This window comes from Primulina huaijiensis, chromosome 13 (assembly GCF_012295235.1).
Source record: "Primulina huaijiensis isolate GDHJ02 chromosome 13, ASM1229523v2, whole genome shotgun sequence".
Classification (NCBI taxonomy): Eukaryota; Viridiplantae; Streptophyta; class Magnoliopsida; order Lamiales; family Gesneriaceae; genus Primulina; species Primulina huaijiensis.
The window spans coordinates 18097439-18122463 of NC_133318.1; the positions used below are offsets into that span (position 1 = coordinate 18097439).

Genomic DNA, 25025 nt, shown 5'->3' on the forward strand with positions numbered 1-25025 from the left:
AAAGTACGCTGCGGAAAGTATATAATATTTACAGTACACATAAATCCGTGCTGCGGATATTACTTTCCGTAGCGTGCTTTTACTGCATGACATTATTTCTGTCAAGTGCAACAATATTAACAGCGCACATTTTGATGCACGCCGTTAAAAATACTATTCACAGCGTGTTTTTAATGCATGCTGTTGATGATGTGTTGTGGAAAGCCATTTTTGTTATAGTGATTTATCTTTAATATGAGCACATATATGACCAAAATTTTCCTTTTTAAAAAAAAAATAAAAACAAATTTCATGATGTATGGGTGTTGATGTCGGAGTGCGAGTGACAAGACTTGGAAGGAAAGTTTGACAACGGATTGATGATTTGACTTGTTTAATTCTTCAAATGTTTATCTTATTTTCAATTATTATGATACGACTCTTCATTGCCTGAACAAGTGAAGTGCTAGCCTTCTAATATACATATTTAAACTCAAATATTTGTGCCCACCTTTACTATTTTCGGTTTTCATCTCGGTTATCAAATATAGATGGTTGAATGTAATAATTATTTTTGTTAGATAGAATAATCGAAATATAGTATTTGAACTGTCGTACAATTTAAAATATTTAAATTGTATGTTACCATAAGCTATAACTTTTTATAGAACGGTAAACGTTCGATCTTACAATTGATAACAGAACCAAGGTCACATATTCGTCCCATATGCAAAGTGTGCAACTATTGAGAGAGAGATTGTTGGGTGCAATAATTCTCTCTACTGAGTTGATCAATCAAAATGTGGTGCTTGAGCTGTTGTACAATTTAAAAGATTTGAGTTACACCGTTACCACCAGCTATAAATTTTAATTAAGCGACAAACGCTCAGTGCTACAAATATAACATTATTTCAGCATGCAACATTGTATTCTTTGAAGTTTATCTAGTTCTATTTTTTAAGAATTATAAATTTCATTTTTATTTTTATTTTTATTTTCATTTTTATTTTTATTTTTCGATCGGTAATAGTCGAATACGTCGATCATATCTCATGTCTGGTTTGAAAAAACAATATGCATTGGAATCAACATGATCACATACACTTGGTTTGGTTTCGGAACCGGTTTAGTCACTTCTTGTGTAGCTTTGGAATACATACATATACGTACACGTTCATCTGAAGAAAAAAAATAAGAAATATTAAAAATTCATTATTTTAAGCAAAAGAGAGATGCAAAAATTGTTAAAAATCCTTTTTTCCCACTTATTTTTCAAAGATAAGTTTAAACATAATATTAAAAAAAATATGGAAATATTTGGTAGTATTTAGTAAAAATATTTTAATTTTCCTAATACAAAATCAAATACAACATATTTTCCAATGCAATATATTTAAACTCAATATTATTTAGGGAAAATAGTTTTTTCGTCCACTAACTTGTACAATTTTGATTTGGGTTCATTAAATTTTAATTTTCAGCTATTTTAGTCTAATTATTGATGTGACATATCAATAATTAGACCAAATTAACCCAAAGTTAAAATTTAGTGCTCCAAAACTAAAATTTGACTACTTAATAGATAACCAAAAATTGAACAAGTTAATTAACCAAAAAAATATTTATGTTATAAACTGCTGACACTTTTAAATTTTCAAGGTGTTTTATTTTGTCACTAAATAAATATATATGATATATCATCAGNCCATACACATATCATATTCTCAAATAGTCCAATTAATATGATATTTAAAAACCTATTTTCTCAAAATATCTGTCTAAAATACTAAAATCTTGATGGTCATTCTATATATTTTTTTTTGAAACATTGCACAAAAAATTCCATTTTTTTTTATTGCAAATTGTTATTTTATTTCTTCTTCATATACATGACATGTTGTGAGATAAATCTTTTAAACCTTATATCAGTCCGAGTGACATATTTCAATTGTTTTCCTAAGAGCGACAATTATTACTCCGCAATCGTGTATTTTACTTGCTATTTTCAATCAAATAATTTTTTTAACAATCTAAATCAATTTTTTCTAATTATAAAAAACAATAGTTACTCAATTATACATGTTCACCTTTTTCGGATAATAATTAGAATTGAAATAACAAGTCAATATTAACGAACAATTACGTGAAAGCAAAGCCATTAAATCATAAAATATTTTATAAATTCCATGGAAATTGGTACTCACATATTACAGCATAATGACAAAATATTTAAGATTTTTTTTTTCAGGGAAAAGAAATAATAATACAAAGACACAGAGACTTTAAATTCCTTAATAATTTTAATAATAAGGTTTATTGAAGAAATCTCATTACGCCTGCGAAGATTCTCACTTGTTTATTATGGCAGCCCTTCGCATTTGGTTCTTCTCGGACCCCTTCATAAGACAAGAAAGTTGGAACAGCTAATTAATTATAGGTTATAAAAAATATATTTGAAATTAAATTATAATATAACACCGTCGATAGCTAAAAAAGATAAATAATTTCATAAATACAGGGATAGATCGCAATTTTGATTATGTATGTTTATGATTTTCGCCTTTTATGATAGATTTTTTTTCTTCTACTTTTAGTCTTCTTATCGACTGACGTTGATGTACAGTGTCATACTACTACTCCACGAAAAAAAGAACTAAAATTGCCAGATATTACAATCTACATAACTAAGATTGAAGTTTAACAGCTTTTAGAACTTAAATAACAAAGAAATAAACATACTATACGGAGCCAATTTTGAAATTTTTCCTAAAAAATAGTTCTCTCTAACTCTATTTCGAATTAAGTTGCTTTTTTTTTCTTTTTCTTTTCATTTTTTTATTTTATGTTTAATTTGCTTAATAAACAAAGAAGCGACCATTAATTTTTGGGAGATGGATTAAATAGTAAACAATTTTCCGGTATATTTCTCATGAATTCTGAAGAGACAAAATTAGTGTAAGGTTTCCTCATTAAATTTTTGGCTAATACTTTTTTTTTTTGGTCTAGTAACTTTACTTTTTTTGGGTTTCAGTCCATTAAGTTTTCAATTTTTGGTCTTGGAACATTATCTTTTCATATTTGACTATTTTGGTTTATTTTCTCCCGGAGCGATCAATTTTCTTCGGAAAAAGCTGACTGAGCGGTGGCTGAAGCTAATGTGACTAATAAATTGAGGATTTCTTGATTTATTTCATATACATTTCACTAAGATGCTACTTAATATCCAAGTCTAGTCAGCTTTTTCCGTTGAAAATTGACCACTCGGGGATAAAATGTAGCACAATAGTCAAATATGAAAAGATAATATAGTGAGATAAAAAAAATTGAAAAGTTAGTAGATTGAAACTAAAAAATGATAAAGTTACTAGAACAAAAAAAGTATTAGCCCTTAAAATTTTACTCGGTGAGATGAAAGAAAATTCATAAACGAAATGAACTAATTAACTAGTAGTTGTTTAAAAAATAAAAATATGAGGAAATTTGAAGAATCTAACGGCGGAAAATATTCAAAAATACCATTTTGAATATAATATAATATTTTAATTTCAACAATTAATTAAATCCAAATGAAAAAAATCAAGATGACTAGTTTACCTCATTATGTTTAACGTGATTGTTGCTGTCCAACATCAGTCCAAAATGAATGTGAGGGAAGTGTGCCCACTTTGCCAAATTAAATATAAAAAAAAAAACAATTCACTAATTATCAGTAAAGACACTCAAAATACCAGTACATATTCAATAATTTAGGATATATTTTAAATTATATAATTTTTATTTAACGCATTCATGATATATATTTAGCGAGCACGGGAAAAAGTGTAACATCGAATGTAAACAGCTCGATTATAAATTTTTCGACATGTTTAATTACTTACATTTTTTGCAGCAGTACTGAATGCTTCCCTGTGGCTGATTTCCGGATTATTGGCTTTGATTCTTTGAATCTCCTCTCTGAAAATTTGCATTCCATAAGTAAACATAGGGATATGATATCCTTTTTGGGTGATGAATTGATACACAGAATAAATAGATAAAAATATTCATTTCATAATTTTTTGTGTAACACATTTCATTACTTTATGAACTGGTTGTATGCAGATGGGACTCGTTGCCTCTTCTCTGGTGCTGTTACATAAAATCAAAACGATCCATTGTAAAATGTATCAAATTAAGTTGAAGTTTTAGAACAAATGTGTAAGTAACTTGGTTGCGAAAATTAATCACTGCCGTAGATTTAGATTCAATATATGACCACAAACAAACTCACGTCTGTTGGCGATTTTCGGCTCGGGGTTTTTTGTGATGGAAGGTTGGATGGCCAACTTGTTGTTCCATTTTGAAGAAGAGCCTAAGTCAACTTTGATTTCGGTTGAAGAATGGATAGGAACCTGAAAAGTGTGTGTGTGTGTATATATATATATATATATATATATATATATATATATATATGTGTGTGTCACATCATATTACAACAAAATAGTACAGAATCATCGAATAAAATTCAAAATGCTTCATATCCTACATGTGAGATAAACTAAAGTTGAAAAATCATGTAGACCTATCTCTTAACATAGATTAGATTTTCAGTAAACTTTTTACATTTTGTGGAGTGGAGAATCTCATAAATATTGAAATTGTATATAAATATGAACAATAATATAAAAGGGAAGTTTTTTCAATTATTGAAGTATCTTTAAAAATAAAATATAGATTCTGACCAAAAGTTTTGCATGAAAAGATGTTTTCTCAGACACCCAAAAAAAAAGATTATAAAATAAGGACATTGAAGTGACTGGATCAGTTAGGAACGATAAAGAAAATGGCTGCTTGATTGACAGTTGCTAGAGATCTAGCTGGGATCTAAGAGAAATTCATGTTTCCATACTTGAAGACAGGAATTTCACTAAATAATCAATACTTAATTATTTAATTTTCTTTCTTGTGGAAAAAAAAAACACTTTAACTAAAAAAAAAAGTTGGGAATGCTGCTTATAAATGCTTGGATTCTGGCGGCTGGCGTATAGGTGAGTAGGCTGTAGCTAGGGTTCTGAATCTTGAAGATGAAAAATAAAAAATAAAAAAATAAAGTTTTTTTTTTTTTTTTATCAGAGTTAGATTCCCTTAAAAGAAGCAAAATATAGAGCCTAGATTTCAGAAGTTATCCAGAAATAATGTATAGATTGAAGTATGGAATTAATCCCCCAAAAATTAAGCTGAAAGATATATATTGTGAAACCTGAGCATTTTGTTGGCAGGAGGGCTGCAGGATTTGGAAGGCAGCTGCCATATTCACTGTCCAAAGATTGGTGCAGTGCCCGCATCGAACTGTCACTACATCAAATAAGCTACTGCATGGGACACTCACCTGCACATTCAATTAAATTCAAAGAAGAAAGAACCCGTTTAGTTTACCAAAACATTGTAAATAAATTGTTGCACTAAATAAATCTGTCAAGATTCTAATTAGAAAAACTGAGTTTCTTGTTATGATGGTCACAATTTTGAGATCTAGTGTATGTGTGTTGGCTGAAAAATGAAAAGGGTCAGAGGAAAATTAGTTGATCGACGCTAGCTTGACACCAAATCATATATATATCGAGATCCCAAAAGTGAATTTTCTTGAAAACTAATTTCAAGAACTGCCGGGAAGAACCCTAAAATCTTGTGGATGGGCAGTTTTGATTATTCCATGTTTATGAAAACCATGGACAAGCTAAGATGGGAAAAGCTTAATCTTGACAGCACTCAACACTTGGGAGATCATGAAAAAAAGAAAAGAAAAGAAAGCTACAGCACAGAGAAGATGAAATCTGGTGATCATCATGGAGGGACTTGCCTTCATCAAGTGTATAAATAAAAGCAAACCACTTTTAGATCATGATCAACACAGTATTTATAAAAAATAATCCATAATTAAATTCTTTTTTTTTTCCCTCTGATCATTAGAGGTGATTCACCCTCCAGGGACTGAGTATTCATGACTTTTTTCTTTGACTGTACTAAAAGAAGAGAGGAAAAGGAAAAGTCTTGAAGACGTAGACATGACTGTATCAGAAAAAAACAAGGAAACCTGAATGAAAAAAATTTAATGTATTTCTGCATAATAGCACCAAAGCACCATATCTGAGGCCAAAGTCAGCTTTATTCATCAATGGTTCTTTTTCAAAACAACAAAAGAAAGCGAACACACTACACAACAACAAAGAAAAAAAAACATATATACAAAATGAAGGAACGATTCAAGAAGATGATTTTAACAAGTACTTGTTTAAAAAAGAAAAGAAAACAGATCAACCGATCGATGTCGGCAAAGAAGGTTTTCTACCGCAAGAACAATATTGCAGAAGTTGCAAGGAATGTAGCAGAGTTGATCAGGCACTTCCATTATGTTGTTGCTGATAAAACAGAAATCAGACAAACACACAAGTAGATGAAGATCAAGAGGTGAAAACAAAGAGTACAGATAACGAAATCCGAAGATCAAAGGCCAATTTATATTCCCTCTTTCTCTCTTATTTTTTTCCCTTGCTTTCAAGATGAGTTGTGTATCAAAACAGGAAACAACTTGTGCCTATGTAAAGAGGTAATGTAAGGGCTAAACATTAATTTTCCAAGAGAACGAACCCTTTTTTTTAAAAAAAAAGAGGACATTTTCTGTGAAGAATTATATAAGGTGAAATATAGAAGTTAAAAAAAAAAAGGAAAGAAAACTAGGGTAGAATCTAAAGTGGGATACAATATAAGAATATTAAGCAAATTAAGGGTTAGGGTTTGAACGTGGTGGGAGAAGAGCATTTTGGCAGCACTAGGAGAAAAAACAGTCCATGTGAGTGATTATTGCAATTATTTATGAGCCGAGAGACCAATCCCTTTCGCTATCTCTGATACACCACGGCGGCCGAGGGGGAGACCCGATTTTCCATCATAATTAACTAATTATATATATTTCTATGGTTCATGGGAGATTCAAGTGTCGGGCAAGCTTTATTTCTTCATTTGTTTCTTTTTTTTTTCCCTTCTTTGAACAAGTTGAAGTTTGCTAGTAAAGAAAAGTACTTGGGATCGAGGGATTGGAATTCCTCCATTTATAGTCCTTATTGCACATCCAACGGACGTTCATATGAAAATGGTCCAATATGGACCGATAGATGGATCCATAGTGAAGGTAACGCCTTAACTTACTACAACATATATCGAGTGAATCTATCAAAGTGGCATCTTCTTAACTCCGTCGATCGGCCGCCAAGACGACTCTTGCCTTGAAATACGCGCAAATGAACTCAAACAAGGCGAAAGCTATGTATGAAAATTGGAACATCAACAATCTCTGCTGTATAAAAGAGCATATGCAACATATACTCGAACAATTCTTGAAGTGGATAAAACTGAAAATGTCTTACAATTCTATTACATCCGAAAAGACATTGTCGAACTACTGATCAGAACATCCGCCAACGTATAACTTGCCAAATTTATGAGCCAAGAGACCAATACCCAGAATAGACGATTTGTTTAATTAGTTGTACGAGATAAGATATCTTTTAAGATATAGATCTAATGCCAGATATCATCAGCTCAGAGTAATGGAGATGGACATTCAAAAAATAACACTTAAAACTCGGCATGGACATTATTGTGACTTGATTAATGAGCATTTCAAGAGTGAAAAAACTACCTCTAAGTTGGAGAAATCAAGAGCTTTTTTTGTGTAATCAGATACTTTGGATTTTAAGCAAAACAGTACTCTTATATTTGGATAGCTTAGAAATACCTATTCAAATTTGAATTTTGAAAATCATGGTCGTTGCAACCTAAGAATGAAATAGATCAAGATATTTTTAGTATTGAGACTGCGGTTGGATTGATGGATTTGATTTGAAAGAATATATATGAATTAGAACAATGCGATTATTACGGAAATTACTTAAATTGATATGGAGTGAAATTGAAATTCACTTGAATTCTGTTTATCTAAACAAGTCAAGGAATTTGAAATAATAAATTTCAAATCATCATTTCAAATCATCAATCCAAGATAAACCTAAGAAAAACTTATATGATTAATATATTGATTTTTTATATTAATTTGTATTACCACTGTGTATACAACAAGGGATCTCATTGTACTTTTGGAGATGAATTGTCCAGAACCAGTAAAAAATCTATGCCGTCGATGTATCAAAATTAAAACGATCATTTTCAAATTTCAATTGCTCCCAAGGAATATCCTAATAAATTTTATTGTCTCGAGAGTATCATTTTGTTTATGTTTCTTTCTAAAACTACCTACATAGGCGATGGACTTTGTCTAAGGAGGAAGATTTATACAGTAGAAAGGGGGAACCAACATTTTTATTTCCGTAATTTTCAGATTTTTCATTTTTAATCTTGTTATCAGTAAAACTAATCTACTAGCTAGCTTGCACTATATTTAAATTTTAGCCATTTTTCATTGGAGTTTTGACGTGACATCGGATACATTAGCTATGTCTGGTGCAACATCGGCATTTGTGAAAAATGACCAAAGTTGAAAAAAAGTTCAAGTTAGTAGATTAAAACTGTGAATTGACCGATAATTTGACAAAAATAAAAAAAATATGCAAGTTACCATACAAAAAAAATTGAGTAGGTCTCTTGTGAGACGATCTCATGGATCTATATTAATGCGACGGGTTGACCAGACTCATATCAGAAGTGAAAAATAATATTTTTAACATAAAAAAGTAATATTTTTCATTGTTTGTGTTGGATCAGAGATCTTTATCACAAAATTGAACCGTAAGACTGTTTCACAAAAATATATATGTTTATGAAAAGTTTTAGGATCATCTTCTACATCATCAAATAAAACTATACAAGGTCCAAATCCTTCTAAAATCTAGGTATATTACTCTGTATATCTCCTCTACAATATAAATAAAAAAATAAATATAAATAATTCACCCCAAAATTTCAAGAAATATTCGAACTTTTGTTGATCTCCTATATTATTTAGTTTCTCATTGCTTCAATTGGATATATTAATATTTAACCATTTGCAGCTAAATTACCTTATGCATACTAGCACTAGATGTTGCATGCAAATTAGGGTATATATGATAATACATTTTGAAGTTAATATAATCTTTTAATTCCCGAATACTTTAATTATTCAATTAATATTTCTTGTATAGCCTCTTATAATACACTACTAGCTTTTTTATTTTTGTTTTTGTTTTTTTAAAAGAGAGTACACTAGCTACTAGTTTCCAAGTTAAGAAATTTATATGCTTTGCTTAACGTATAATATATATCCAATAAAGCTAGATTTTTTCGAAGCTTTATATGGAAGCTCTGGCTTTTTCAAGGTTTTATTGAGGAGTGCTATATCGTACCGTATCGTACTGAAAATTATATAACGTATATCGTGCCTAAAATTTCGGTACATATAACTAGCATATCGATTATATCGAAATTATGCGGTATACCGAGATTTCGGTACGCCATCGGAATATACTGTTTTATATCGAAAAAAAACATTATATTTTTTTAATTTTATAAATTTATTGTTTAAAAATATTATATTTTTTAAAATTTTTATATATTGTTTTGGTATTCCGGTATATACGGAATTTTTTAAATTTCGTACCGTTGTACCAAAATCTTTGCTATACTGAAAATTTGTTATTTTTTCGGTACGATTATCTCGTTATACTGAAAATTCGGTATTTTTTCGGTACGGTTATCTCGTTATACTGAAAATTCGGTATTTTTTCTCACCCTTAGTTTTATCCTCCGAGTAAAATCCACACAAGCTTGAATTTTTAGGTTGTAATTATATTGAATAATTTAAAATTTATGATTTTAAATTTACTTTCATTGTTAAATAAATAAAATAGAAAAAACTCAAATGCATCTCCTTACTTATTTACACTATAATAACTACATTAATCACAATGAATTTCAAATAAATCCGATATTCTAAAGATTTGAAATATATTGTGATTAATATAATTGTTAATTGTGTGAACAGGTAGGGAGATAGATTTTACTTTCCCCTGTATAAGTTATCTAAATAATGAAAATACATACAAATCCATGGATTTCAAATTCTTCCATCCAAACACAACATTAAGTATTTGATTCTAGCTCGGGCCATCGAGAAGTCAAAACTTCATGACTATCAATATGCAGCTATGTTTCGAATTTGTCCACACTAGCTAGACACGATGATCCACATTTTTTGCACTCTGAAATCCTCAAGTCATGGTGTGAGTCCCCTTAAACCAGTACGCGCACGCGGTCACATGATCTAATGATATTGGATAGTATAGCTTTTGCCGTATGTTTTTCGATCTTTTCTTCCCCAAATATATAATCTCAACTACGTACGTACATGCAACAATGTCACTTTCTCTTTTTATATTCCCCCGCATGTGACTTGGGACGCACAGCATAATGTAACTCATAGGACCATAATGAAAAGGCGCACATGTGGAAAATGACTCGATACCAATATATCTTGTGACTCAATATTGATTAATTACTTCTTTTTTTTTTTAAATAAAATTCTCTCGATCGATACAAATTTCCCAAACTACTCGCAATTATATATATTCCCCTTACGCGCAAAAGCCTAATTCAAAACTCGCAATAAGAAGATTTATGGGATATGAATGATCGATGATACATAGAAAAAAAAACGTCAAATGTCTCGATTCGTCACTATATATTGAAAAAGTGACTCTTGCTATTTTTATGTCTTATGTTATTGTTCTAATAGTTGGTTATGATAGTTGATGTTGTCTTATCAAGAGTACGAGAGATAGTTAGTCATCATATTTATTAGAGGTGGACTCGTGATCTTGAACATCTCTACAAGATTAGTCAATATTTGATATTGTTTGTCAAATCTCACATTAACATAATATATATGTATATACATACATACATACCATGTTGAGCTTAAATCCACTTACTGTCACGTCCCGAGCCCGGGTCCGCACCTGCGTGATTGTACAATAGGCCCATATAACAACTACTTCGTATTCGTCATCATTTTAAGAAAATGATTAACCCAAGTTACTATAAAAATCAATTCTAGTCCATTATAAAATTATTTTAAATATTTAATTTTTACCCTGTGAGACAAGAGGTATCACAGTTATTTTCTAGATGTTGACTCGAGCTCGACTCATTTGCGGACTTTAAATGATACTATATATATTGTTCTATTCAGGACTGAGGAATATAATCTAATATCCAAGAAATTCTTGCTTTTAGGTGGCAAAGAATACAATTTAGCAGCAACATATCTGACTTTGAGGTAGCAAAGAACTAATGTATCTAAGTATAAGTGATGGCATAAATGCCTTTCCCATTATATAACTGCCTTTAGCACAAAAGAATACAAAACAACAAAGAACATAATGCCTTGTGGAGCCTCATGTCTAACATGATGACTAGCAAAGGTATCATAAAATAAAAGAATTGATTTGTGTGGATACAAATGAATTATGTATGTCTTATTCATGAATATATTCATTGTTTCAAATATAGATTAATTTTGTGGCCCTTTTAATTTTTGCAATTTCATTATTATTTATTATTACAATTGGGTGGATGATTTTTTTTTTAATTTAACGTAGGATCGAACACAAGTCTTTTCTCTGTAGGAAAAGTTTTATGTTATTTGTTTATGTTGCAGTATGCAAGCTGTAAGATTTCAGAATTAAATGGTTTTAAATTGATGATTTGTTATGTTCAATTTTTTTTATAAAAAAAATATTTGTTTTCTAATTATGTAGAAACGCATTGATAAATTTCATTTTTTTTTCACTGAAAGAAAATTCTGTTGGATATTTTATGGGCTCACCTATGTTAACTAAATGACTTGTACATATATATCCTCTATGTGACCCAGTTGAATGATTTAATTTAAATTATGAATTTACAAAATATTAAATAAATTGATATATCTACTATGTAGAAATCCACTTCAATTAAATTTTTCATTATGGATCAAAAATCTTGGTTATGGTCCCGAAGAAAACAAAACAATTCAGAATGAAACATATTTACTATACATTATTTTTCTGACAAGAATAAGCTGGTGGTCGTTTTCTTCATTGATTTTCCCATTACTAGCATTATCGATCAATTAACGGAAGTATATAGGGTCAATAGACCAACCACAACGTGGTGATTGAACTGTTATAATATAAATGTTTGGATTTGTACCGTTACCACTAGTTATGACTTTTGATAAAACCGTAGACACTTGATTTGAGAGTCATCAAATCTATATTTTATATGCGTTTTCAACCCAGAAAAGATGCACATTCGCTAGATTCATTACAGTGGAGACCGTGGCGTCTTCCAATACCCAGAAGTGAACTTAAAGACAAACAAATCTTTATGAGTTGATAATCCCACATACTGTTCTTGGTTGTCGTTGGACCATGAGGAAGCTTGATGCATGTATTCTTTATGTAAAAAATTGGACTTGAATTTGCTCGGGAACAGGTGAACTTGCCAGATCAGAAAACCATTCAAAATCTATGAGAAGGGCAAAAGAGAAAACTTCGCCTGAATATGTCTTACGTCTGTGGAACTCATGAAAATTTCCACACTGGAAAATCTTGAATAAATGACTGAGTTCCTAAAATTCTGAGTGGATGTCATGAGGGGAAGTTAAGGTATGCCATAAGCCAAAGAAAATCACGCAACTCTTGTCTGGTCCTTAATGCTGAGAGCATATTTTGACACTATAATAGTTTACAACAATGTGCTAACTTGGCATGCATCAAATGGTTTGAAGTATAATACCTATTTACAGGATATCATTTTTGTGCAACGTAGAGTTTCAGCTAGTCTGAATCTATTCTTCAGAGCTGAAGGCACTTTTGAACTTTTTGACTTCTCCGCGGATCGATTCTTGAAGATGATAGTCAACTGGTGGAAGTGATTTATATCAAAGTTAAGCTTCAATAAGGATGGTGAAAAAATCCAGTTGATCATGATCGGACCAAGTATATTGAAGTGCGTCGACACTTAATAAGAGAGATCAAAAAGAGAATTTTTTATCTCGACTACATTCCTACTAAAATGCAAGTTGCAGACATCTTGATGAAAGCTCTTCATCTGCCCAATTTTGAAGAGACTTACATTTGAAGCAGACATGATCAGCTCAGGGCACAACTTGAGAGGAAATGTTCAGAATATCGAGTTATTATCTAAGTAAAAGATTAGGGCAGGATTTATTTGTATATATATAAATTTTGTATTTGATTAGATGGCTAGTATTCTATCTTCGTCTTAACTTAAGCATTTTGGTAGATAGGGAACTCAATAAATACACCATGAATCTTTTTTATCATCAATAAATAATTTTATAGATAAAAAAATAAATACAACTTCTTAATTTTGTTATACACAAATCGATTTTCATCCTTTCTACTGAGTCATGGTTGAAAAGCAGAAGAGTTCTGTCTCACCATGTCGAGTGTCGATCTTCAAATCCCCTTCAGCTGTTGAACTAATCCGGCTAGGGTAGCTCACTTTTTGAATGCACTTGCAACGGCCACAAAAGATGCTTTAGCGGTCGGAATATCGTTCTTATCGACTGCGAAAGGGAAGAGCGAGTTACTCGTTAACTCTGAACATTTGGTGATTTATATATCATGTATTATGCAGAAATTAACACCAAGAACTTTGATGTTCTTGAGCAATGGACAAAAATACTCACCCCAAGTTGAAATTTAAAAGAGTGGCCTTTTGAAGTCCCTTCCACTTGCTTCTCTCAAGCAATGAGAGATGTAGTATTGAACCTTACATTTATCAAGTTTCAACTCTTAGATTAATCTTGATGCTTTGTTTATTTTTTGTATATTGACCAAGAATGTGTTATTAGAAGCTCACCGGAGGCGATTAAGTATGCCGGATTGATGTTGAAATTATCCACCTCTACCTTCTCTTCACCATGGAGCTCAACTACCAAAATAATGCCAAAAGAGATTTCAGAAACTGCCTGTGAAAGATAAAGCGACAAAACAAGAGTTTTCTACAAAAACAAGAGCGCAAAATTGACTTTCTGGACCCATTTCGTGTCTATGCCGAGACCAAGAACCGAAGTTGCTACAGTAAGATCCTCTTTTTCTATGGCTTGACCTACTTTGCTGAGTTTACACACAAGATCTTGGAGCAAGGCTGCAAGTTTTCATTCTCACATTTAGAGAAAAGAGAAATGTGCCGTCTTTGGTCACTTGAACTAAAATCTTACTGCCAAATTGACTTCTAATTAAGTCATCGGGATTATAATTATAAACCTCAAATCTGAAAAATACCTAACATGAAAACCAAAATTCCAGAACGAGTAATTATAAAAAAAGACCAAGAACCAAGAAAAGAAACCTGTCTCGTTATCCAACGATTGGATCACACCCTGCCTATCAAGCCACTTCTTCCTGTCTTTCTTCACCTTCTCCAGAAGTTCTTGACCTTCCTCCGCCTCCAGAATCGCCGCATTGGCCTCGGAACGGCCCTTGTAGCTGAACAGCAATGTGGTAGCAGCAACGACGGTTATTGAAACGCCCATCCTGCTCCATGGGGCTGAATTTACATCAGCAGAGGATGCCTAGTCCGCTGTTGCCTTGCACACAACGTGTCGTCTTCGGGTAACTTGATAAGGAGAGTTTGGTGAAGAAGATGTCGATGGAAGAGGAAGTTGTTTGCATTTGAGATGAGAATTGTTGATGCCATTGCTGTTTTTTTCCTGTTTGCTGTCTTTTTTTTCTTGTTTGATCTTGGTTTTTTTTTTCTTTTTGCCTTTGAACATTGTTTGATCTTGGTTTTTTGCCTCTTTGTAGTTGGTTTTTGGTTGCCAAAAGATGGAGCTTGGACATATGGCATTTGAGTCATCAAATTGGGTCGGTCCATCCCGTCATAAAAATTAAATGAGTTGGTTTGATTAAATATCAGCCAACCAAATGATTGAGCCCACTTGGATCGCGGCCCAACCCAACCCAATCCACCAAATTATAGTTTTACTTTTAAGTTTTNTCCTTATTTCTGATTTGTTATGGTATGTTTGATAGAAGGAAATGAAGTGAAAATTAAATGAACATCCTCACCTCATTCCTTATTCACATGATTGATATGATATTGATATTCATAGGAATAATCTTTCACCTATTTTAGATAAGAATTATAATTCTCACTCCTTATTTACTCCTATTTTTTATGTTTATAAAATATTTTCTTTATTTAATTTAACTAGTATTCCATATTTTCATAATAATAATAGTATTTTATTCTAATTATGATTATAAAAATTAAAATTCCAAAATAATAATCATGAAAATAATAATATTATTAAACAAATTACTGTCATTTATATATGTAAAATAATGATGAGGATATTAATGATTAAAATAATAACTTAATGATCATATTCGTAAGGAATCCAGCCTCTAATTTGCAAGAAATTCAGTTTTTCATTTTAGGACTAAATACATTGGAGTTCAATTTTCATTTAGTGCGAGAAGTAGTACGAGAAGGAAGTGTGAATATGCAGAAGATTCTGTTGAGAAATTATTATTATCCTAAAGTTTTGGTGATTGACAAAATCAAAACAACACATGACTGTTTCAAGAAATAGCTGCTATCTATCTTGTATAACAAGAATAATTCAATTGCTTGGATTTCAACTGTTTCAGCAGGAGAGTTTCAACCGTTAAAAGCTTTCTAACCAGCTGCTCAAAGAATTCAACCGCTTCATTAAAGAGCTATTCATTGTCCACTTATTGAAAGACATTCTCTGACCGGTTCAGGACATTAAATGGTTTTACACCGCTACAAGTCAACCATGTCCTGCACCAGTCCCCAATAAAGATCTTCATTTATGTCACTATCCCAAAATAGAATGATTGCTTAAATCTCCAACGAGTTCTGATGGAGCTAACAGTTACTACAAAAAGATGCTCAGCAGCAACTCTTCAAAAGAATGAGATTCAAAGCTGCACAAGCAAAGCGAACATTAAATGTTTACTGAAGAATATTTAATGTTGCTGCAGCTGACAGTAACATATCATTCCAACGCTACAGGTTTACGTTACACATCTTTTTTGACCGTTGGAATGATAGCCTATATAAGAAGAGTTGAAGATTACGGAAGGACATAGACCAATTAAGATAATACAAGCTCTTCAACCGCGCAATTGCCATATCACTAAGCTTGCATACTTGAAGATTTTGAGCGCACCTAAAGTTCATATACTTAATCGCTCATCAAGCACTCACTCGGCAGAAAGATATCTGATCATTCAAGGATAAATTTCGTTCTACTCAAAACATATTGTTTTTTTACATCAGTAACATTTGATTATTTGATTTATTGTGTTGTCTGGTGAACTGAGCGTTCTTAAATATCCATAAGTGTAAAGTGATAAAAAAAACAGACAATATGATAAGTCCTGATTGGAGTGGGCTGTTGCAATATTTTGTAAAGCCAAAGTCTTTTAATGAAATCATTTCTAAAGAAGAAGAAGGGGCGATGTACGAGTTTTATCTCCGAACATCCATAAAATCATGTGTCCTTACTTTTTGCAAGCACTTACATTTTAAACTGTTTCTTGTTAACAAGCCAACCAACCAGTTGCGACTATCATTAGAAATTTCGAACCGTTCTCCGCACTTTTCAAGTGGTTCATATTTCTAACTGTTCGAGAAAAACTTTCAACCGCTTAAAAACGATTGTAAACGAATTTTAAAAACAACTATTTTTAAAAAGTTTATTCAACATCTCTCTAAACTCTTTCCCGATCCTAACAGATTCATACAAAGGACAATGTATCTGATTTTCTGACCAAGCCAGTAAATACGTATAAGTTTGAGTGGTGTAAGTGGCTTAAAAGAAACATAAATAATAGAAAATGACAAAATTGAAAAGATGTGTGAAGATGTGTTTGATTATCAATCAAATCTCCAAGTGGGAGAAATGTTGGAAAAATTATGAATGGTAGTAGACAACGCATTGATGGTGGCGGTTGGCTATGCTTATTGTTCAGCGGAGTTTTCGGCATCCTTGTTGACAAATGAATGAAACACATTTTCCATTAACAGTAATAAAGACATCTCATTGTAATGCATCTCGTTCTCAACTCTTCTTTTCTCATAATATTTGAGTGTTTATTTCTATAATATTTGTGAGGTGTTTTGTTTTCCTATATTAATATATTTTGTTTTCTCTTTTGAAATACAATGAGTGGTTTTACACCATAAAATATTATAGTAAAATTCTTTTCATCTTACCAGTGGTTTTGACCTTAATAATTTGAAGGAATTTTCCAAATAAATCTTGGTGTCTAATTTTATTATTTATTTTCATATTTATATCTCAAAATGCCACATCTGATACCAACAATGCTCGAAATTCAACTTCTGCTTACGTTTGTTTTTCTTTGTGTCAAACCAATTTCACGAAGTTCCAAAAAGCAAAAGACAGAAGTTCGCTCTTCAACCGAAGCAGAATATCGAGCAGCTGCCTCTACAACAGCTGAAGTTAACTGGATGACGAGTGGTGACACTTATTAGAATGGTGAAATCAAGGAGGAGACGGAAGGCCAAAGCTTCTTCAAGAGCTAAAAGTGCCTATTTCACACACTCCATTTATCTATTGTGACGATGCTGAGTGCAACTTATGCTAGTGTCAACCTAGTATTTCATTATCGTATGAAACGTGTCGGCATCGACTTCCACATTTCTCGAGATCAAGTTGCTACAGTCCCGTTTACGAATTTCCGACAGATTCACGATTACAATTCCGTAGTTAATATGTAATATTCATCAAGATAATTTTTCTATACTATTTCCACTTATCGATGAATAATGACATAAACTTTGTCGGATTAAGTAGGAGACACGAGTTCAATTTCATGTCAAAACGCCTCCTCCTTGGATTATACTTTAAGAAATCTAAATTTTCTTACAAATTAATCATATTACGAGAAATGGGTTCACCTTGTTTTTCTTGGATATTTTGACTGAATTTTTTTTATTTTTTTTAATGTGTAAAAATTTGTTAGTATATTAATTCTTCACGTATAAATTTAAAAATTCTATTAACTCAAAATAATAATTTCGAGGTACCTAAAAAATTCGATGAAACCTCCAATTTTTTTAAAAAAAAAATTGCGCAACATCGTATTTTCTCGAAGTCGGCGATTATTTCCCAAAGAATCATTGTGAAAAAAATAAAAATAAAATAAAACGTCGGTGATTATTCCCGACGAACCATTATTCGAATATATATTATTTTACAATATATAAATTCCAATTTACAAATTAGCTGACACGCATGAGTAAAGGGATTTCATAAAAGTTTAGTCTTTTGTCCAATAATATTTCATATTATTTTTAGTTTTACTAACTAATTATTAACAATTAAAGGAGCTTTAGTACGTTCTAGCCAACTCAAAAGAACATGAACGAAGGATGCATCGAGTCAAAATAAATATATGTACACGTAGATGCATAATTTATATTCAAATATTTAGAAAATTTTATATTTTTGGTATGTTTTCTTTCTTTACGATTTTGATCTTCATTTTATTAAATTTCAATTCGTAAATTCCTTTTGTTTTTTGCTTTTTTTTTTTTTACGTGGAGCTGATATATATAATGTCGCTTCAGTATTTTCGATGAAAAATGATTAAAATTTTCAAAAATCGAAATATATGTTATAAAGATAGACGATCAAAATCGTAAATAAACAAACAAATAAAACCAAAATTGCAAAATAACCCAAAAACTTATAAATTTAAAAAACGTATACGCTTATATTATAGTTGAATATAAAAGGAAAAAATTGTACTACATCTACAAAAATTAAATCATTTTCAAAAGCCTAAATTAAAATATAAAAACAATTTGATAAGATTTTGTTGGATCTTATAAAATGAAAAAAAAATTAAAATTTGGTGGAATGGCATCATCATATTATTAATCATTTTTGGTTGAGTAACCTCCCTATCAATATGACCACTTGCCAAGTCATGAATAAACAATTTCAACCAAATAATTTGCCCTAATTACAAGGTTGAAATTTGTATGAAAATAATTATCTATGTTTACTTGAAATTCATGATGATTGATTTCGTTAATAATAACTATTATTAAAATATTATATAATTATTTTTTCGAATTTTTTTTATTTTATGTATATATACTAGTAATTTAAGTTTTAATATTCGCGACGCGTGTGCGTAATATTTTTAATTTATAAAACTATTTTTTGTCATAAAATTTTAAAAAATTGAATGGCGTTTTTTTTTTTTTTTTTTTTTTTAACGAGGGAGTCCAACAAATATAATATATAGAATTTGTTTCTATCTAATACAAAATAAAGGGTAATGGGATATATGTGTGCCTTAAATTTTTTAAAACTTTTAAATTTTATTGATTTATTTAAATACACATAAAATGGCTTTATCAATTAAATTTTAAATTCTGATAACAATATTTTGCACAGTCCATTAATGAAACTTAGAAAGTAAGGAAAAGTAAAGCCATTTATCTTAAAAATAATAATTATTATTCTCTTTTTACTGCCTTTCCACTTTACAATTAATCCTTTTAAATTAAATTAAATTAAAGGGCCACGCTTCATTTAATTTAAAGCAATTTAGTATCACTTTTATTATTTAAATAGTCTATTTCTTGTCATCAATTCCATAATTATCGTTTGTTTGTATCTGATTTTTAGTTTAACATTTATTAATATTAAAAATCACAATTTATCTAAATATCCATTATGAATTAATTTTCTCTAATCAACTATACTTTTGTTTCTCCTCTTTAAACAAAAATATTTTAATCGCCAAAAAGATTTATTATTTATTTATCAATCATAAAGTTAAAATATATAGATTACTAAAAACACAAAACTTTTGTGAGACGGTCTCACAAGTCAATTTTGTGAGACATGTATCTCATATGAGTTATCCATGAAAAAATATTAATTTTTATATAAAAAATATTGTAAATATATAAATGATTGACCCGACTTAAAGAATAAAAATATGTGAAATGATCTCACAAAATACCCAATTGAATTATCAAATAAAGTAAAGATGAGTGTGATCATCATTTGACTACGTCAACATACACTCACATAATGTAAACATGAGAGTTGAGACTCTCTAATTCACTTTTTTTTTTTTGGATTGTGATTTTATTATAATTAGATATTGGAATTCCAACGAGATCGAACTTGTAACCCATTTAGTTTCACTCTTGTTTAGATTAGCTCTCGTCCCTATTTCGATTATTCTCCTATGTATGTACTCAAAAAAATGATCTTGAAATCTCGACATCTCGTCTTAGATTCAGGAGTGTATCATTATCCCAAATCTCGTTTCAAATTTAAAATCGACTAGAGCAGATGATTATCCCAAATCTCGTTTCAAATTTAAAATCGAATAGAGCAGATGATTATCCCAAATCTCGTTCCAAATTTAGCATCTCATTCTAATTCGCTTTACAAAAAAAAAAAACTTAATTGCATTTCTCAATTATTATTACACATTAGTATGTTTTTTGTTTATCTATACTATTATATTAAGTGTGAGGACATGATAATAACTACCTAGAAAGGACACCAACTTTTTTTCCAATTTTACCCTTATATGATATTAATATTACACTTTTGTTTTTATTTTAATTTCAACACACTTTTATTTTTATTTCAACAATTCAAATATCAATTTAGTCCTTTCATAATTTGTCAAATTTCATTTTAGTCCATCAATAATAATAAAAAAAATTGTACTATGCGTGTGCATTATAACTTATTTAAGGAAAGCATGGGTACACGTACACCATTATTGACTACTATTACTAAGTTTCTTCGCCCGTTGGTCACTGGAAAATTATTAACTTCAAAAGGGCACCGCCAAAACCCATCTCCCATCGCCTTTTCGGACCGCCGCCCACGGCCGCCGGCAATAATCTTAACCGGTTCTGCGTATATCTTTCCATCACGAGTAGCATCTGTACTTAGTGTATTGATATATGACATGTGGGCGGAGATTTTGAGGGTCGGTGATGGGATTTATGCGTAAGAGTGAGAATGACAAGAATTATTATATTTGAATGAACTGGGAGAATTGCGGAAGCGATGAGGGTTCTGCCGTTTTTGTTCTTGATTTTCTTCTCTAGTATGAATGGTAACTACTTGTTTTTCTTCATCTCTCTGTATTTTTTTTCATTCGGTTGCGTGATTTATGGGATCTTTGTGTCAATTACTATTTATTCTAAGTTGGAATTCGCTTTTGGTTTTTCAAGAAAGATGGTTAGTTTTATGTTTCACGCGACTGGAATCGTGATTTCTGCTTATAATTTTGAATTTTTGAATTTTAAATCGAGTATTTTGGCATCACCAGAACTCCTACATAGTTACACGTATATGTAAATAATTTTTTTCCCCAAAATGAGTTCGCAAAGTATATGGTGCCAAGTATCTTCAAGAACGTTGATTGGCCGCGCACTTTCAGGGATGAAATACCCATGGTTCTCGTAGTCCTTCGAGAATTACTATAATTTTTTATTTCTCTATTATTGAAAAATCAAATCCCTGCCCTTATTTATGTTGTTCAACCACATGTTTAGACACCCAAAAGTGATTTGTTCTGTCCTTGCACAATATATATCTATAGACACAGACACACACATACACACATATATATTTTATTTGGACTGTAATTACACTTTTATGTTTTTGTTGGGATGAGCTCATTGGATTGATTTGCATTGAACTAAGTATGGTTTCATGTGCTCCCGGGAGTCCAATGTTGGGCTAAGCATAAATGGTTTAATTAGTCATAAGTCCATGTACTTGTACATAATTTGGGCGACTTTCGTTTTAAAATGCCTTTTTCAAGCTTTTCAATACTTCATATAATCTTTTTATTCTTTCAGAAAAATTGACCGCAACTGCATTCACCGGAACCTATGGAATAAACTATGGTAGAATAGCAGACAACATCCCTTCACCCGACCAAGTGGTTTCGCTACTTAGAGCTGCAAAGATCAAGAATGTCAGAATATACGATGCCGATCATAGTGTTCTGAATGCCTTTAGAGGTACTGGGCTTGAGTTGGTAATAGGACTTCCAAATGGATTTGTGAAAGATATGAGTGCTCATGCTGATCATGCTCTAACTTGGGTCAAAGAAAATGTTATGGCATTCCTACCTGAAACACACATTGTTGGGATTGCGATTGGGAATGAAGTTTTGGGAAATGATAATGAACTTTCCGGATCTTTACTAGGTGCTGTCAAAAATATATACAATGCTACTAAGAATCTTGGAATAGACGACGTTGTTCAGATTTCTACTGCTCATTCTCAGGCTGTTTTTATGAATTCGTATCCTCCCTCTTCGTGTACTTTTAAAGACAGTGTTGTACAGTTTATGAAACCTCTATTGGAATTTTTCTCTCAGATAGGCTCTCCGTTCTGTTTAAATGCCTACCCCTTCTTGGCTTATACTTATAATCCGGATACAATCGACATAAATTATGCTCTATTTCAGGCAACAGAGGGAATATACGATGAAATAACGAATCTTCACTATGACAACATGCTTGATGCACAGATTGATGCTGCTTATGTTGCTTTAGAGGATGCAGGGTTCAAAAAAATGGAAGTTATAATCACGGAGACTGGTTGGGCTTCACATGGAGATCAAAACGAACCAGCTGCCACACAAAGCAATGCAAGGACTTACAATTATAACTTACGTAAGAGGCTTGCCAAGAGGAAAGGAACTCCATTTAGACCAAAAAGGATGCTGAAAGCGTACATATTTGCATTATTTAATGAGGATTCAAAACCTGGTGCCGGTTCTGAGAAATACTATGGGCTATTTAAAGCTGATGGGAGTATCTCTTATGATATTGGGTTTCCTGGACTTAAATCTTCATCTGCTGTTTCTTCTCGATTGTCCTCTAAGGTATTGTATCTACTTTTTTTTTCCGCCTAAAATATTGTCAATTTTTTGTGTTGTGTGATTCTTGCAAAACCAATTATTGGTATGTGCATAGAAATAATTGGTATTCATAGTTAGTCATAGCATTGCTAATTCTACTAATGTATAGCAAATAACATGCTTTCTAGTTTGGTGTTGCCTTGTCAGATATGTTGTTCAATTCACGTCATGTTATTATTCAATTGATAGAAGTCCTCATATATTTGTGCCATAAAAGTTTATATGGTCACAAATCCCGTGTAAAATCCATAAATTTCGCATATTGACTAGCAAACATAACGAGGGATTTTGGTATGTTAGTTGAAACAGGTTTGTAAATCGACTATTGCAATTTTGATTTCAGGACTTGATACTTTCTTTCTAGTTTCGTTTGTTCTATGACCCTTCTGATTACATTTCCACATTGTGTTTGTTTCAATCCTTCAGGAGTTTCAAGCAGGAAAGTTGTTTGGATCCTATTCCTCCATCTCTGCTATCGCTTCTACAGTAATACTTCTGCTGCTGAGATTATGACTTCATTTTCTCGTATATTCTAGTCCGCATGATTTTAGTCTCTAAATATCTTTTCCCATTCTATGGAGATGGTTACATTGTCTGTATACGCATTATAATCTGCTGATCATTTTAATTATCTCAGCGGTGCATATTTGATATTTGAACTTAATAGCTGGTTTATGCTTTTGGTGTTCTGTGCCTGGTTAATTTCATCTTCACTTTGAACTTGTCGAAATTTCCTCGCCTCCGGATTTCTGTTATGGTTTGGGAATGTTTTTAGAAAATAAATTTGTAGAATAATTTTAGAACCTGTATTATTTCGAACTTTTGTTAGAAGGATCCTACAAATAAAATTTATATCTGGTTGAACCCAAATTCAGAATCGAAATTATTAAACGGGTAAGGGGAGCAAAATTGTGAATCACTCCTTTGATGTGCTGTGACAAATGATAGATGGGGTAGCTTATTGAATGAGCTGGGCTCTTAAGGCAAATTTGGATACTTGAAAGATTTAAATGATGATTCATTTGACTTCTAACTATTTACACTCCATTATATACTCAATAATAATCTTTCTCATATATATGTTATTTTCATAGATCATATCGATGGAAGGTTGTAAATACTCAATTATTTTTTTGTTGCCAAACTTACATGATGAATTTGGATGTGATGCTGTGCAAGCACTCGTTAATTTGCTAAGTTTATGTCTTGACATTTGTGGTTTCTGGGCTTTGTCGAGGACAAATGTCCTTTCTTTTCTTTATCCAAGTGAATCCTTTTTTAATTGCACAGTCTCTATTGCAACCTACGCATTGAAGAGCACTGGATCCATGTTTCTAGGCACTCGACATTCTTTTGTTTAGTAATGGAACCTCATGTTAGAATCATAATAGACTTAAGTCGCATGAAATGTCAAGTGTTATAGGCAGTCACCGAGCGAGTAGCTATTTGTACGTAAAACTTGCCTTGTGGTGGAGCAGCATCTCTATTGCAACCTACGCATTGAAGAACACTGAATCCATGTTAGAATCGTGGACATTAGTTGTAAGAAATGTCTTGTGTCGTATGTGGTGACCAAGCTGGCGAGTAGCAATTTGTGCTTAAAACTTGCCTTGTGGTGAAGCAGCATTTGCCTTTTGGGAAGTGATAGTTGTGAGTGGGCGTGACTGTCCTCTCGCGTGCTTGTTTTAAAAACTCAGTCGGAAACACGTTAGTTATTATCCATCGATTGATCATTCTGTTCGGGTCCTTGATATTAATTGTAACTGGACCAAGGGTTAGCGATCCTCACTAAAGTTTGATATATCACCAGCTTGTCCAAGAAAATCCTCAAAAATTTGGTGCGCAGAGTCCTATACAGAGCTAGCTTCCCCGGCTCAATCGTCCTGCTCATGCCCGCTTTCCTTTTACTTAAAAGGAACTAAACGACGCAAATTAATATTTATCTAAGGCTATTTATCTTAATCCCCCTTGTAAGGAAGAATACTTTGATGTCTTAACATCTCGACCAAAATGTTT

At 31.6% G+C, this 25025-nt stretch overlaps 3 protein-coding genes across 11 annotated transcripts; 1 reads left to right on the forward strand and 2 right to left on the reverse strand.

Moving 5' to 3' along the window:
- Nucleotides 1-2101: 2101 nt before the first annotated feature.
- LOC140956393 (axial regulator YABBY 5-like) lies at nt 2102-6918 on the reverse strand. 4 transcript variants are annotated; one of them, XM_073413123.1, is made up of 7 exons: nt 6308-6910; nt 5219-5347; nt 4250-4370; nt 4059-4107; nt 3858-3933; nt 3574-3642; nt 2102-2375 (listed from the first exon to the last, which is right to left on the reverse strand). In XM_073413123.1, the coding sequence occupies exons 1-7, from the start codon at nt 6365-6367 to the stop codon at nt 2328-2330; spliced, it is 552 nt and encodes a 183-aa protein (XP_073269224.1). In that variant the 5' UTR covers nt 6368-6910; the 3' UTR covers nt 2102-2327. The 4 variants fall into 4 exon arrangements, with proteins under 4 accessions (XP_073269224.1, XP_073269226.1, XP_073269225.1 ...); XM_073413125.1 differs by lacking the exon at nt 6308-6910 and adding an exon at nt 5819-5955; XM_073413124.1 differs by lacking the exon at nt 6308-6910 and adding an exon at nt 5774-5865.
- Nucleotides 6919-12261: 5343 nt separating this feature from the next.
- On the reverse strand, nt 12262-14672 carry LOC140991068 (thylakoid lumenal 16.5 kDa protein, chloroplastic-like). 6 transcript variants are annotated; one of them, XR_012177785.1, is made up of 4 exons: nt 14374-14672; nt 13882-14169; nt 13709-13790; nt 12262-13585 (listed from the first exon to the last, which is right to left on the reverse strand). XR_012177785.1 is itself a non-coding variant. In XM_073460981.1 (2 exons), the coding sequence occupies exons 1-2, from the start codon at nt 14555-14557 to the stop codon at nt 13518-13520; spliced, it is 252 nt and encodes an 83-aa protein (XP_073317082.1). In that variant the 5' UTR covers nt 14558-14672; the 3' UTR covers nt 12262-13517. The 6 variants fall into 6 exon arrangements, 1 of the variants encoding a protein (XP_073317082.1); XR_012177788.1 differs by lacking the exon at nt 13709-13790 and having other exon boundaries at nt 12262-13104; XR_012177787.1 differs by lacking the exon at nt 13709-13790.
- Nucleotides 14673-20840: 6168 nt separating this feature from the next.
- Nucleotides 20841-23689, forward strand: LOC140991488 (glucan endo-1,3-beta-glucosidase 11-like). Its single transcript, XM_073461454.1, has 3 exons — nt 20841-21185; nt 21937-22973; nt 23436-23689. The coding sequence occupies exons 1-3, from the start codon at nt 21137-21139 to the stop codon at nt 23520-23522; spliced, it is 1173 nt and encodes a 390-aa protein (XP_073317555.1). The 5' UTR covers nt 20841-21136; the 3' UTR covers nt 23523-23689.
- Nucleotides 23690-25025: the final 1336 nt, after the last annotated feature.